Source organism: Corylus avellana, chromosome ca5 (genome assembly GCF_901000735.1).
Source record: "Corylus avellana chromosome ca5, CavTom2PMs-1.0".
In the NCBI taxonomy this organism is placed as follows: domain Eukaryota; kingdom Viridiplantae; phylum Streptophyta; class Magnoliopsida; order Fagales; family Betulaceae; genus Corylus; species Corylus avellana.
Genome location: NC_081545.1, coordinates 29,096,458 through 29,111,495, shown reverse-complemented (window position 1 = coordinate 29,111,495; position 15,038 = coordinate 29,096,458). Strand labels below are relative to the sequence as shown.

Here is a 15,038-nt window from a genome sequence, read left to right as displayed (position 1 = left end):
ACCATGAAAATTAAATAAATATGAAAAGCTTTAAAAAAAAGTTATCCATAATGTTTGTTAAATACTAGAGGAACAAAGTAAAATAGAGACGTAAATAAAATAAATTTCTTGCTTTGGTATTCGCATTTAAGAGAATTGCATAAGTTTCCGGCAAGAGAAAGAGAAAAGTTTCGCATCCACAGGTGGAGAATTGCTAAGGTGTAAAGTCTTAATAAGTGTACTTGTAACGTGTAAAAACTGATAATTAAGTTGCATGTGGTTCATTATAAATAGAAGACAATTCCTCCAGTTAATTCATGATCAGAGTTAAAGCACAACAATCTTTTATGTTCTTATAATGACAATCTTACCTCGAGTATGTTTGTCAGTTGCAAATGTCATTAAACAGATAACCGTGTCGCGCATATCCCTTAGAAAGTGTGCACGAAGAAAGTATTTTGAAATACTTGTTCCAAACACATTTTTTACTTTGAAACAACTTTTGAGTTATTAAAAGTATTTTTAAGCTTTTTAACGTACGTAAACCAAGCATGCCCTAATCAAACACTTTTTCCAATCGTTTAAGCCTTCTAACGTATCTAAGCCAAAATGTTTTCTTAGAATCAATCTGAAAAAAAAAAAAAAAAAATCAATCTGAAAAGAAAACAGGCTGAATTCATTTTAAAAAAAATAAATAAATAATAAATCATTTAGAAAATAGAAAAGTCGTAGTAGTCTTGAAAAGGCCCATCCAAATAAAAACAGTGCAGCCAAAATGTTTTCTTAGAATCAATCTGAAAATTCGCCAACTGGATAGAAAACGATGCTTGCCTAGGCATTTTTTATTTTAACTGTTCGCTTGCAAATTACTATTATAATTTACCTCTATATTTTTTTTTTTTTTGTAGAATAATATTCATAGTATTGTTATGGGTATGGGTATGGTTCCATGGATTATACATTCCACTAATTCCAGTGTCTTATTCGAATTTGCCATGCGGTATCCTGACAATGAAGAAAGAACACAATTCTTATCGCTACCTTTATCTCATACAATTCATATCCACAAATGGAGCTTTCAAGGGTCCAGCCATATGGGGCACTGTACTAGAAGCAATTGCCATGACCAAGTCATTGTGGCTTATAATTATTTGTCTCTCTTTATGATCTTAAACCACCTAATCTTAAGCTGCTTGAGTCGCATTATTGATTGCTTCAATTCTCAGTAGAGAAAGAGGGTTGGTCAGGACCACAACCACTTGTGCCTGATTTAATTGACTATGAGCTATCAGGTAATTTGTTATATATATAAAATACATTTTTATCTTACAATTATTTTATAACACCAATTTGTCAGGTCCAACCAATTTTTTGAATTTGTTTTTAACAATAATTGATCGAAAATTGGTTGTGATTGTCATGTTAAAACCGTGGTTCCTAACCGTACTCTTACAAATTTAACCGAGCGGAGTTTAGAAGCTTAACTTGCTTCTAATTGAAGAGTTTAAGGAATTTTCAGACAGGGTTCCTAAAATAGGTTGTTAGATCTCAACGATTTTCTAACTATCAAGAGTCATTGATATTGCTTCAAAGTCAATTGCAAATTAAACTAATTAATTTGGGGATTAACAGAAATATATATATATTCCTTCATGGAATGAATGAATTGGCAAGAAACTAACCCTTTATTCATTAGATCGATCTCATCCATTAATTCCATAGGGAATCCGAAAAACATAAATCCAAAAGAAAGCAAATACATTGTCTCGCAAATGAGAGACAGAAAAAACTAAAGGGTCTTGGAAAGCAAAAGATACAAATTTAAACAGAGCACCGACCCCCCAAACGGGCAGATGTAGAGATTAAAAGCAAATCATAATTAACAGTTTTGAAAATGATGAAATCATTAGTAGCCTTTAGCAGGCTTGTAGGCAATGAAACTGATGATCTGCACTTGGCGCTTGTTGTCGAATCCAATGATTCGGATGAAGGCCTGGGGATATTCCTTCTTGCACTCCTCAAGCTCCTTCAACACCTGGGAAGAGTCGTTGCACCCAAACATCGGCAGCTTCCACATGGTCCAGTACCGCCCATCATAGTATCCTGGTGATCTGTGGTGCTCACGGTACACAAATCCGTGCTGCATCCATGCACCCACAAACATTACTATTATTTCACCTTCTATTATATATTAATTTTATCATTTAATAAACCATAATTTTCCTATTAACAAAAAAATTAAAGGGAGCTAAAATGACCTCCAACTCGAACTCCAAGCAAGGAATCAAACCCTTGCGAAGAAGGTAGTCTACTTCCTTGGCCAGCTGCTCGGAGTTAAGTGGTGGAAGGTAGGAAAGAGTCTCAAACTTCTTCAATCCAAGTGGAGGCCACACCTGCAAAACCAAAAATTTAATCTAATTATTAACTAAACTTCAAAAAAAAATAATAATAACTCATACTAATTATACGTACGTACCTTCATGCATTGCACTCTGCCACCATTGCTTGCGAGAGAGGTAATGTCGTTGGTCTTCTGGGTAACCGGGAAAGCTGAGGTGGACTTGAGGCCGGTGAAGGGTGCAACCATGCTGGCTTGAGCCGGGGTGGCACGGTTGACGGCGGCAACGGTGGCCGATGAAATCATTGAAGATGCCATCGATGTTTCTTTCTTTCTTACAACTCTCCTCAAAATTCCTTGCTAGAGCTGAAAACCTCCTTCTCCAACTTCGTATATATAAAGGTGGAAGACTGGGTATTTCGTATCCTGTGGTCAGAGATTGATGGGCTTGATCTCAAACAAAATAGGACCATTGGATTATAAAAATGACGACATTACACCATATTAGCCACACGAGGGGGGAAGTTTTTTGAACATAGCCTTATCTTTACCCACCACAATGGCAGTGCCACGTGGTTGGCTTCAGCTTCATAATCTTATCTCATCCAAATGAGTGATGGCGGTTAAAGATAACTTCTGGCCAGCCTTTTTCCTTCCCTTCTCTTTCAAAATTTTCCTCGTATTGTATGTTGCAAAGGACAACATTCCTAACTTAATCATGACTAATCTCATTAATTACATTTTTATTTTATAATTATTTCATAATATTAGCGTCCAACTAATCTCTGATGATTGCTTTAAAGAGCTTAAAAATAATTTCGTTATGATTTTAAAACTCTAAATTTCAAATAAGCTCTAAAACCTGATTATTTAAACTGTTATATCAATTGTTATAAAATAAAAACATAATTTATAACATTCCTCCTTAAATATTGTCCTTGTCGAGTTAGGGCGTAGGATTTGGAACTGACAATGAGGATTGGCTAAAAACAATCAGGAAATACCACTCGCTTAAGTCTTTGTAAAGTCAATACGATGTACATATATATAGCAGCGGCCAAATTCACTCCACATGTCACGGGGCCTCGCATTATTTGTGCATAAATTGCAATTCCGCATAATTAAGACTACTGCAAACCCAAAATAAAAGAACCGTTTGCAATTCATGAAAGTAGCAGTCATTTCCTTTCCCCCAATTAAGTTTGAGGTGTTGAAATACTGGAAATTATTGTGTATGTCTTCTTTTTCGACGGTTTCTTCCAATTTTGTGGAGTAAGTCTCGTGCTGTCTACCATCAAGAGTGGTGATTCAATGGTTCAAGAAAATCTCTAAGTGGTTAGGTAAGTAGTAGGGTATGGGTTCGAATCTCCGCAATAGATAATTTTCATGCCTGATTAGTATAAATCACATTGGTTCCTATTGATGCTCTGATGGAGCGGGCGGTTAAGCTATGACTCGGCTTGTCTTGAGGGTACACATGCGGTTTTTGCCGTCTAAGTTCCTCTTGAGCAGTCTCTCGCGGGTTGATGCTACTATGGTCACGTCCCAGTAGAATAGTCACAATTAGTCTCCCCTTCCAACATTTTAAGATTAAAAATAAAAAAAGAAAGTCTCAGACTGTCCAAATACATGTTTGGGCTAATGGGCTTCTTCATAAGGGCATTTTTGTTAAAGTAATGATTAAGTGATTAAATTTACCTCTTCCTATTAGCTTAGCTTTTGGGATAAATAGTGATTTAATATGGTATAAGAGCTAAAGGCTCTAGAATTGAACATTGATTCCGTCAATTCATTCCATTTAATTTAAATATTCTACATATTGTGCCTCACCTATTAAAATGGAGTTTTAGCCTATATGCGAGGAGGGTGTTATGGTGCGTTTGAGATTGTGATTTCGCTTTTAAGCAAAATCATGATTTAACTCAAAGTTAATGTCAAATTATAAGTCATACTTTAGTTTGCAAAATGGGTTAAAATAAAGTCTTATTTCACTGTTATAAACAAATGTCTTTATTGGTAATTTGTCCATGAAATCGCAATTATATGCTAATGTTATCCAAACATTCAATTCATAAAAAAAATACTTTTTAACATGTTTTACCAACGCCTGTGTGAATTTAAAAAGTAACGATTCGAAAACACAATTTAAAAAAAAAAACAATTTTCAAAATCGAATTTATTAAAACCGTAATCCCAAACGAATCCTTAAAGTACTGAATAAATGATTAAATTTATCTCTTTCTATTAGCTTAAGCTTTTAAAATAAATTGTGATTTAACACTTCTTACAATTGATCACTGTCCAAATTGCAAGCAATTGCACTGGATCTTAACCTAACTTCCGAAAGCTTTTTATTCTCTCACACACTCTCTTTCTTAACGGCTCCCGTTTGTTATCATTTGTCTTCTTCGCAGCTCCTCAAATTATAGGAATAAAAAAAAAAAAAATTGGCAATTTTTCATACCAGCCAAATTTCAAAAAATGTTTTCCAAACTATTTTTGTGGTCGCAAACAAACAGCAAAAAAAATAAAAAGTACACAATGACTTAATGGGATAAGGGTGAATGCGTCCAACTTGGTGGTTTTTTGGGGACAAAAGTTTTGGAACGATGAATTGGTGGGAAAAAATGTACGAGTGTATAAGAGTAAAAGGAAATGATAAGACATGGGATTTGAAATTGTGGTACAAGTAGGGGGCTGTAGTGGACCTGATGAAGGGACTATGGTTCTAAGGAGGAGGCGTCCACGATGTAATGGGTCCATTAAAAAACCTTACAAGTCCAAAATTTTTGTTTGGACCCTTCTCAGTTTCAATAGGGCCATAGTCAAGCCCACACGATTTAAATATATGACATTGATTTCTTTGAGAAAAAACTCATTATTATTACACATATATTCTCCTTGTCTATTTTTTTTTTTCGAGAAACACTATTTATATCAACGTTAAAATTTTCAATGAATTTTACATTTTTGACCTCAACAAGTATAGGTGAATGTGCAAGACCACAAAACTTAGGGTAAAACAAGATAGCACACCGCGTGCTATGCACGCCAGTGCAAAAATTTTTTTTTTTTTTTTGTATTAAAATATTTAAAAAAAAAATTTCCTTCACTGCGTGCTATGCACGCCGCGTACTCCCAATCACGTCTCCAAAACTTATAACCTTTAAATTTTTCTGTATAGCCAATAAAATATTCGTTGACAATTTTAGGATCCATTTTCTTTAATGCTTGAGAAAAGCTTAAAAAGAGTTTTTTTTTTTTTTTTTCCTTTAAAGGCCCTATTTCCCAATCCAATAATTAGTGTTCCAAAACTTCTACATTTGCATTAGATTTATGAGTGATGCTATACAAATTTTTACTTTTACATTTTCACTTTCAGAGTTTGTTTGCGGTTGTGTTAGAAATGGTCAAAAGTATTTTTAATACTTAGATAGTTATGCCAAACAAATTGCTTGTATGTTTGGTAAAAAATTCTTTTATTTTTTTTATTTTTTTATTTTTTTGAACTTTAAAAATGAATAATATCAACTTTTAGGAAAATCTTAAAATTAAAGCTTTTTTTTTTTAAAAAAAAAAAAAAAAACTCTTTTTTATTTTAAAAGTTCTACTTCTCAAAGCAATTTTAAATATGCTCTCAGACTTCTTAATGTGATTTTTAAAATTATTATTAAATTAAAATTTAATAATAATTTAAAAAATTACATCAAAGAGTATCAAAAATGAAAGTGAAAATGTGTGTAGTATTACTTTTAAATTATTGATCATCCATCTATAATTAAATCCAATGGGTGGCTGCTTCAAGTTATGTGACTTCAAGTATAACGTACTCGATAAAGAGTAATGTTTTTTTTTTTTATGTTCACGTAAGAGGGAGAGAGAGATAATTCGAACTAGTGACTTCTACTTCATGAGACGTGATCACTAGTCGATTAAGCTACCTCTTAGGGACAAAGAGTAATATTATTATTACCCTTTTATCACACAGATTTTAAATTTTTTTAAAAAATAACTTTAAAATATGACTTTTCAACCGCCACAAAATTGGTAAAAAAATAAGTATAAAAACTCAAAAAGTAACATTATTCACACAGAAGAAACAAGAAGCGAACAAATAAACAATGAGATTACCAATTTACCATTCACGGAACAAAAAGGAAAAGGAAGATATATATGTAGATAGAGTCATAGACCACTGCACGCCCATAGAATCGAATCAAATCCAGAAACCGGTAACCGGCTTTTGTTCCGAAAGCGGTATTGGGAAGGAAATTCCCAAAAACCAGGAGCTGAAGTGGGGTGTTTTTTTTTTTTTCTTTCCACGAAATGTGGCGATTGGGCCGCACTCTGACATCTGAACTTAGCCGCCACGCGCTGTCCTCTCATTCTTCATGTTTTCTTGGACCTTCTTGCATGGATGGCACATCTTACACCTTTTCTTCCTCGTCCGGCACGTGTCCTTTGTGTTTCAGAACTTCTTTATCAACCATCCCCTAAAAGAGCATGCTTAAGGAAAAAAGTCCCATAAACAGTAATTTTTTTTTTTTAAAAAAAAATAAAGTAGAAAAGAAAGAAAAGTGCAGTTGCAGTAGGGTCCGGCCATTTTGTTCGATAAGAGTTCAAATTTATCCTTAACTATAAGATTGGATTAGCCATAAGTCCTCCTTTATTGGATGATGTTAAGGAGGACAAGAATATATCAATGCAGAAAATATATATATATATATATATATATATATAAGAGAAGTGTTAGGGAGTCAAACAAATAAATATAAAAAAAATTTAAAATATACCGTGAATGACAAACAAAGAAGAGAGAATTACATTTTTTTAATTGAAAAACTTTTGCCACGTCAGTTTAAAATTTTTTTTGAATTTATTTGTTTAACTCTCTAATATTTCTTTTTCGACAAATGTCAGAATAATTGAATTGAGTTGTCTGTACACTTATTTAAAATTTAATAAATGCATTTTTACCTTATTACGGGGCGATAAAGCACAAATAATATAAGGAATCTTGATCCATGACAAGATAGCATAAAGTGAGAACAATTTATAGAGCTATGTTAAGTGTAATTATTTTAAGGTGGTTGTTTGGTTAAAGATAATCAAAACAAAGAACTTAAAGAAATAAAAAAATTCACCCCAAATTGCAAGCATATCCACTGTCTAAGATTTGACTTCAAATGAATGGAATCACTATATCAAATATGACAACAACTGTTCTTGACTTTAAACAGTGATCCTAGGTTCTTTGTTTACTGTTGAACTTCTATAATCGAGGAGGCCGGAAAAGACCTTCAATGGAACTCTTTATTTCTTTTTTTTTTTTTTTTTTATATATAATTTTTTTGGATAAGATCTATAACAATCTTTTCACGAGTAGGGAAAAAGGAAGTCAGAAAAGTGCGTGGGAGATCATCACGATCCACCTACCATGCATTTTACACTTCAAATAAAAATGATTAGGTATTTAAATCTTTTTAGGCAAAAATAGGAGGACATTGCCACCTCTTTGACAGATTGCTAGAGCACATTTACACCAATTGAAAGAACCGAGCTTGAGTTTTTTTTTTGTTCAATTAATTAAGATAAAAATATGAGTTATTATTGGATCCTAGTCGAAGCTCATGACCTAACATGAAAAGCTTATAAAGACTTAGCCTTTGATGCCGTGTGTGTCACTTCTATTTGACGAGTTTGGATTGAATGATTTTTATCTTTTGTTTGTGATGTTGCCATTACCAATTAATTAAAAATTACTTTTATTTTGTAGCCATATTATTTTTTGTTCAATCATTTGACTACCTAAACGGATATAGTTTTTTTTGTTTTCCTCCCTATTTAATTCCATAACAGTAGGATTTGACTGTTGGAGGGCAATTAAGAAATTAAAAAAGAAAAGAAAAGAATATTAAGAATAATAGGACAAATACGGGTTGGTTAAGTCTGTTTTAAAGATGTATAAATTAATTAATAGACGCCCTAAACCAGTGGCGCCGCGCTTGTTAGATTCTTAGAGGGAGCAGTGGCCCACTTGGGTCCAATTAGTTCTTTGATTAACTCAAAAGTAGTATCCAGGGGGAATGAACCAAAGACCGAAACATATTTAATTATTATTATTATTTTTTTTTGAAGCGTATTGGAAAAAAGAAAAAACGAGAACAAAGGAAGTTGTAATTTAGTAATTGATTCTGCAGGTCGGTCAACTAAAACAACTCTAAGTTTGGCTCAGAAAGTACGAAATTAATTTAATAAACAGTAAGGCCAAAAGTACGCAAGATGATAATGGACCGACTCCAGTCTAAATTAATACTTTTTTCTTTTTCTTTTTTTTTATCTCTCTCAATTTGAATATTTAGATGTACATCTCGTCCCACTACCACTCCCATATTATTTTATGTGAATGATCAGGGTAGTGGTATTAATTCCAAAGTTCGAGCAACTTATGTCTAGTAAAAGTCGAGTATCATATAATTACGCCAAACATTATAATATATATATGTGGTGTTCTTAATGTGAAGTAGGCCCACAGATCTTAGATCTTGCACGCTCAAAGTCGAGTTTCTTCCACGGATCAACAAATCAACAACCGTTGATTCTCTATTTATGATCAAACAATAAAAATGGATGATAGCCACAGTGCATGTGATTTCATCAACATAAACCTTCTCTGGAGTGTGACAGCTTGGAACAACTTCGTTTGACCGAGACAGGATAAGATCAAAGCTCGTAAAGATTGCTAGTATAATTTTTACAAGATCAAGAAGCCCCCTGATTTTTTAGAAAAATTGTCTCACAGCAAATTCTTATATAATACCCTAGACAAGGCCACTTTTATGTGACCCTCTTACTACGAAGAAATAAACTAATTAAAGAAAGGTAAATAGAACTCAAGTCCTGCGTATTTATATTGGAGTAAGGTCCGTCATTACAAGAAGAAAAATACTCCAAATCATTTTAGGAAAATATTACATAATAATATCAAATTATATGGAGATATAGACTGAAAAATGCTTATTTTTCTCTTCCGATCCTTTTTCCATCTTCTCACTTATTAAAATTTTTTTCTTCAACTTTTGCCCTCACTTCAGACTGAAAAAATGACGCTTATACCTTCCTAAACATATTAACTTTATTTGTTTGAAGTGAGGGCAAAAGTGAAATAAAAAAATTTAAAATGATACATGACTTGCACATGATTGTTGACCGTCAATTTTGACTGACAGAAGTGAACTTTTTGTCATAAGATGGTAGTTTGATGGGGTCAAATGTAATAGTTAGTAGTTCATAAAAAAAAAAAGTGTCAAAGCGCTATAGTTTATGGGGCAAAAAGTAATTACCCCTTAAAATTATTATTGAATTTGTGCCAAAGCGCTGTAATTTTTGAGTGACAGAAGGAAGCTTTTTGTCATAAAATAGTAGTTTGATAAGGTCAAGTGTTATAGTTGATAGTTTATAAAAAAAAAAAAGTGTCAAAGCTCTGTAGTTTATGGGGCAAAAGGTAATTACCCCTTAAAATTATCATTGAATTTGTGAGGTTTATGTAAGTTTCACACATGGTCGTCCAGATTCAATAATAATTTTAAAAAGTAGTAAAATAGAAAAATAATGTATAGCACAACATAAATTTAGTGTAAACTTATGATGAGGTGGCTTTTGTTGTCGCTACAGAAGAAAAGATGAGGTGGCAATTTAGTGTAAATTTGTGCTTTATATTTGGCAAAGTGGGCACTTAAATTAGGTCAGGAATAGTACATTCTTTTTAATATATTAAAGACTTGGGGGGGGTGGAGGTGGGGATTGAGACAAGAAAACCTAGGAACGGACAAATATTATAAGAATAAAACAAAGAATTAGAAGAATCACGTTAGATTCTGCAAGTTGGCCACATGAGAAAACATTTAATTTATGTACAGATGCAAGTTGAGCCTAAAAAGCTAGCTGCCAAAATAATTTAATTTAATTAAATTGTGGAGAAGATTGCCACAGTACAACAATAAATTAATTATATAAGGCACTGTGTCCTCCACCGGCCAGGTACAAGTGAAAAGAAAAAAGAAGAAAGAAAAAAATCTATTACATTAAGGTGAGATTCTTATTCAATTGGGATAATTTTGAGTAGGAGTTTCAAAAGAGTAATGTTATTTTCACGCCTATTTATCATATTTATATTACACCAGCTAGAACAGGCTACTCTCTACATTCCAATTTATTTGAATTGGAGAATATTCAATTAGTTATAGTTGATGGGTATTTAAGTTTTTTCACATTTTGATGAGACAAAAATATTCATCTACAGTAGCTAACTGAATATTATCCAATTCAAATGAAATTGAGAGGATCCTAATTCATGTTAGCGGGCGTAACCTGAATATGATAAATGTGTGAAGTATAAAGCTCGATCGAAATTACAGTATGGATCTTAAAAATACTTTTAATACTAAAAAGTTGTGAAAAAATGATGTTTGGTAAAAGGTTTTTTTTTTCCAAAAAAAAAAAACTTAAAAATGAAGTTTTTATTTTTTATTTTTAGTTTTTAAATATACTTTTTGCTTTAAAATCTCTATTTTTCAATGCAATTCTAAACATGTTGGTAGTATTACTTGTTTATAAACGAATTTGGATTGCTAATAATTTCAATTAGGTTGTTGTGTAAATGGGGTATTTTGTACCATCTGATAGGAAGCAGACACTTCAACTTGAAACACCAAATGATTTTTATTCTTTTGATAAAATACTCATTGATAAAACTACCGAAACCACTATCTTGATTGGTTTTAGAGATTCCAGTGTTGAGAGTTCAGAGGTTGGTAGAGGACGATGAGTTGGAACGAATGGAAAAATCCATAAAATTTATTTGAATTAAAAACATGACGTGTCAAATTTCTATTAAATACTGTAAAATAAGGTTTAATTTACACCACATTCTAATAGAATGAGCTTTCATTTGAATTATGTGATGTAAAAAACACTGCGGCATATGTTGTTATAATTTTTTTAACAGTTTAAATTTAATATATTTAAGGATTAAAAAAACAATATGTATAAAGTTGATAATTGAATTGAGGCAAGTTGGGGTTAAAGAAATATTGGTTGTTAGGTAAGCATCCTATCCGGCCAACTGAAACAAGCATGGATATATATAAATATCCCGATGGTGTTAGGTGTGCGATTGCCGTGAGCCATCACCAACTTATTGGGATATTCACAATCCTTCCTTGAGTTCCACAGGGAAAATGAAAGACGTGTAAATCTGGTCATCAAACGTACTCACGACAACGACATTTCAAACTATATCTAGTTGCGCATCTTTGTTTACTGTATAATTTTATTTTATACAAAAGCATCGTTTTTTAATGCATATATAATAAGGTCTGCAGTATTTCACCAACTAATGCAAACCATGGCAAGCTTTTAATTTTAGATAATTTCTCTAAATGTAGAGACGTAAGTTTTAATTTCTGAGGGATTCCTTGTTCTTGTTAGTACTATGATCTATCTTCCCCCCAACAAATAAGAAAGCTCTGGTGGCTCTGTAGCAATATCAACAAGTCATGATCATGAGGTTGGCAATATTATTTTGGAAGGCGATTCTTTGACAATAATTCTTGCCCTTTATCGGGGATCACAAATTGAAAGACAGTTTTTCTTCCAAACTCAGTCAGCTTATTAGGCTGCTCACAAAGACACTAGTCTTTGTATTCATAATTTAGCTCGATGGACGTATCAAACAAAGTCTACGATAGCATTCATTATTCATGCTACGATTTTTTTCCATACTTGAACTTTCTCTTGACAATATGTCTGTAATCTTGTTTGTACTCTTTCATTTTCTATAATCATAATAATAATAAGAGAAGGAAGAAAAAGAAAAAGAGTGACGTTAGGAATGATAAATTCAAAGATAAATGACTGGTATTAATAATTATCAGTTAAACCAGTCCCTTCATTTAAAAGGGTAAAATTATCATTTTATAATTTTTTTTTTGACAATTCTACCCTTCATTTAGAAGGAACCAGCTCTACTCCAATTGAATTCAACTGGAGAGTATCATTCTCTATTTTTCTTATATTTTTTTTTATAAATTTATTAAATCGACCATTAAATTTATAGCATCTATTATTATCTTAGGTAGAGTTTACAAATTAGAAATTAGAATTTTAATAATTAATTTATAAAAAGGTTAAATACTTAATACCCTTGGGGTTTGGAAACTTTATTTTTACCCATCTGGGGTTTCATTTTTATCACAGGACCCCCTTGAGGTTTTGATAAAGGACCAAGTTAGTCCATCCGTTAGTTGACCGTGAGGACTAACACGTGGACCAATCAGATGTTGACATGTGACACCTATTTAATTTTTTTTAAAATTAAAAAAATGTATTTTTTTTTTTTTTTAAAAAAAAAGAAAAAAAAAAGAAAAGGAAAAAATTTGGGGGTGACTTATGCCTAGGAGCCACCCCCATCCGGCCAGATGGCCACCCCCAATTTTTTTTTTTTTTTTTTAAAAAAATATATATTTTAATTAAAAAAATATAAAAAATTAAATAAGTGCTACATGTCAACATCTGATTAGTCTACGTGTCACTCTTAATGGTTAACTAACGGATGAACTAACTTGATCCTTTATCTAAACCCTAAGGAGGTCCTATGATAAAAATTAAACTTCAAAGGAATACAAATAAAGTTTTCAAACTTCATAGGTATTAAGTATTTAACCTTTTATAAAATTATATAAAAAAATATTAACCCTTGGTCATTTATCAGAATTTCAATATGAATTGATGTATAACTGTCTATGAGTCCATGACAGACTTGACAGTCCGTGGAGCTAAAAAGAAGTTTTGGATGCAATTAAAAAGTGGGTCCAAATTACTGGTAAGCGAAAGCGGGATAAAATTATTTATTTAAAAAGAAAGCAGTTTCTGAAATTGGGGGCTATATTAGTCTAGTCTGGGCTGTCTAGCTAAAGCTTGCTTGTTGGGGGTGTTATTAGCCAATACGTGGTTTTCCCCAAAAGCGGTTTTCCAAAAATACGACCCTCCCAAAAACCAGGAGCTTTTGAACGAGGTGGCATTTCCGTGATATGTGGCACTTGAATAATAAAATACCACTCTGACATCTCTAGATGTTTCCGCCACGCGCTGCCTTTGCCTAATGCATGACTTTTGTATGCTTCTGCATGCAACATCACCACCTTTTTTCTCATCCTCATCCACCGTCCGGAATCTCAACTTTCCCACGTTAATAATATCTTGTCATTTACTGAAAAAACTAAATACAATGGGTAGGAAACAAATAATATTAAAAATTCACATGCCCTTTAAATTATCACTTAATTAAAACTTAAAGAGTGTTTGTCATTGTAATTTCATTTAAAAAAATGCGATTTTATTTACTAGATTGTTTGGCGTTATGGTTTTAAAAAATAGTGATTTTGAAAACGTAGTTTTTTTTTTTTTTTTTTTTTTTTTAACAAAAAGAAGTACAATTTTAAAGGCTAAGCTACGATTTTAAAAGATAAATTTTGATTTTATCAAAAGCTTAACTGTATTTAAAAAAATTATATTTCAAATTGTACATTTTAAAATTATTATTTTTATATTGCATTTTTTGAAATCGCAAACCCAGACAGTCCTTAATAATGGTTCCCCAAACTTTCAATTAAGACAAATGTCCATTTAAAACTACAAAAAAATTAGCAATGTCTTCCCTAAATTACAAAAAGAAAATGACAAAAATGATCCTAAATATTTTTCAATAAGACAAAAATACTCTAATCAATTTGAAAATAAAAGAAAAAAAAAACAAAAAAAAATATCCACACCCTAGTTGTTTATTTTTCAAAAAAAAATAGTTTTAATTTTTTTTTAATTATTTTATTAAGAGTATTTTTGTGCTAGGAAGACGTTATCAAATTTTAGTAATTTAAATGATATTGTCTCAACTGAAAGAAAAAACATTATTTTGAAAAAGGTATAGAAACTTTAGCCTAATAATAAAGAAAAAGAAAAAGATAATAATTTCCGGATGAACAGCGAAAACACTTTATAAGAAGTAAAAGTCACATTCAATGCCAGCAATGCACCAAACGGAGGTCGACATGGTTCTAGGATGTGCGCTTGTCCTCCACGTTACAATCTGACTAAAACCATTGCGAAGGACAGCCACTTCAGTCAATATATGAATAATTATATAGAAACAAATTAAATCCTAGTACTCAAAAAAAAAATAATAATAAAAAATAAATAAATCCTAGTACTAAGACTACGAGGTTACACTTTAATGAACAAATGACATATATTTTATGTATTTGAAATTAATTCTTCCTTCAATGGAGATGGAGGCAAAATCAAATGATTTACTAAATAATTAAATACAGTTTGACTTTGTAGATCAATTGCTTGGGATAATGACTGATCACGAGTCATATAAGTATGTTCGACTCTTCACGGGAATGGACTCTCAATATTTCATTGAAACGGAGAACAATTATTTCGTATTTTGTTGAATTTAAAAATATGTTATAACATTATTTAAAAATTGATCCAAGGGTGAATTGATTTAAATATATGCTAGTTAACATTATTTTAGCATTTTCAACTAATGCGGCATGCTCAATTCAGGATAGAAGTTTCTTACAATTTTAAAGATTATCAAATTATGAGAATTTACGTTGTTTCTCGCATCGAACAATGCGAAAAATGCTACCTATTA

The 15,038-nt window shown here is 31.8% G+C and overlaps 1 protein-coding gene across 1 annotated transcript; it reads right to left on the bottom strand.

Annotated features, from left to right (window-relative positions):
- Window positions 1–1,645: 1,645 nt before the first annotated feature.
- LOC132180985 (ribulose bisphosphate carboxylase small subunit, chloroplastic) lies at window positions 1,646–2,693 on the bottom strand. Its single transcript, XM_059594010.1, has 3 exons — window positions 2,456–2,693; window positions 2,238–2,372; window positions 1,646–2,119 (listed from the first exon to the last, which is right to left on the bottom strand). The coding sequence occupies exons 1-3, from the start codon at window positions 2,633–2,635 to the stop codon at window positions 1,886–1,888; spliced, it is 549 nt and encodes a 182-aa protein (XP_059449993.1). The 5' UTR covers window positions 2,636–2,693; the 3' UTR covers window positions 1,646–1,885.
- Window positions 2,694–15,038: the final 12,345 nt, after the last annotated feature.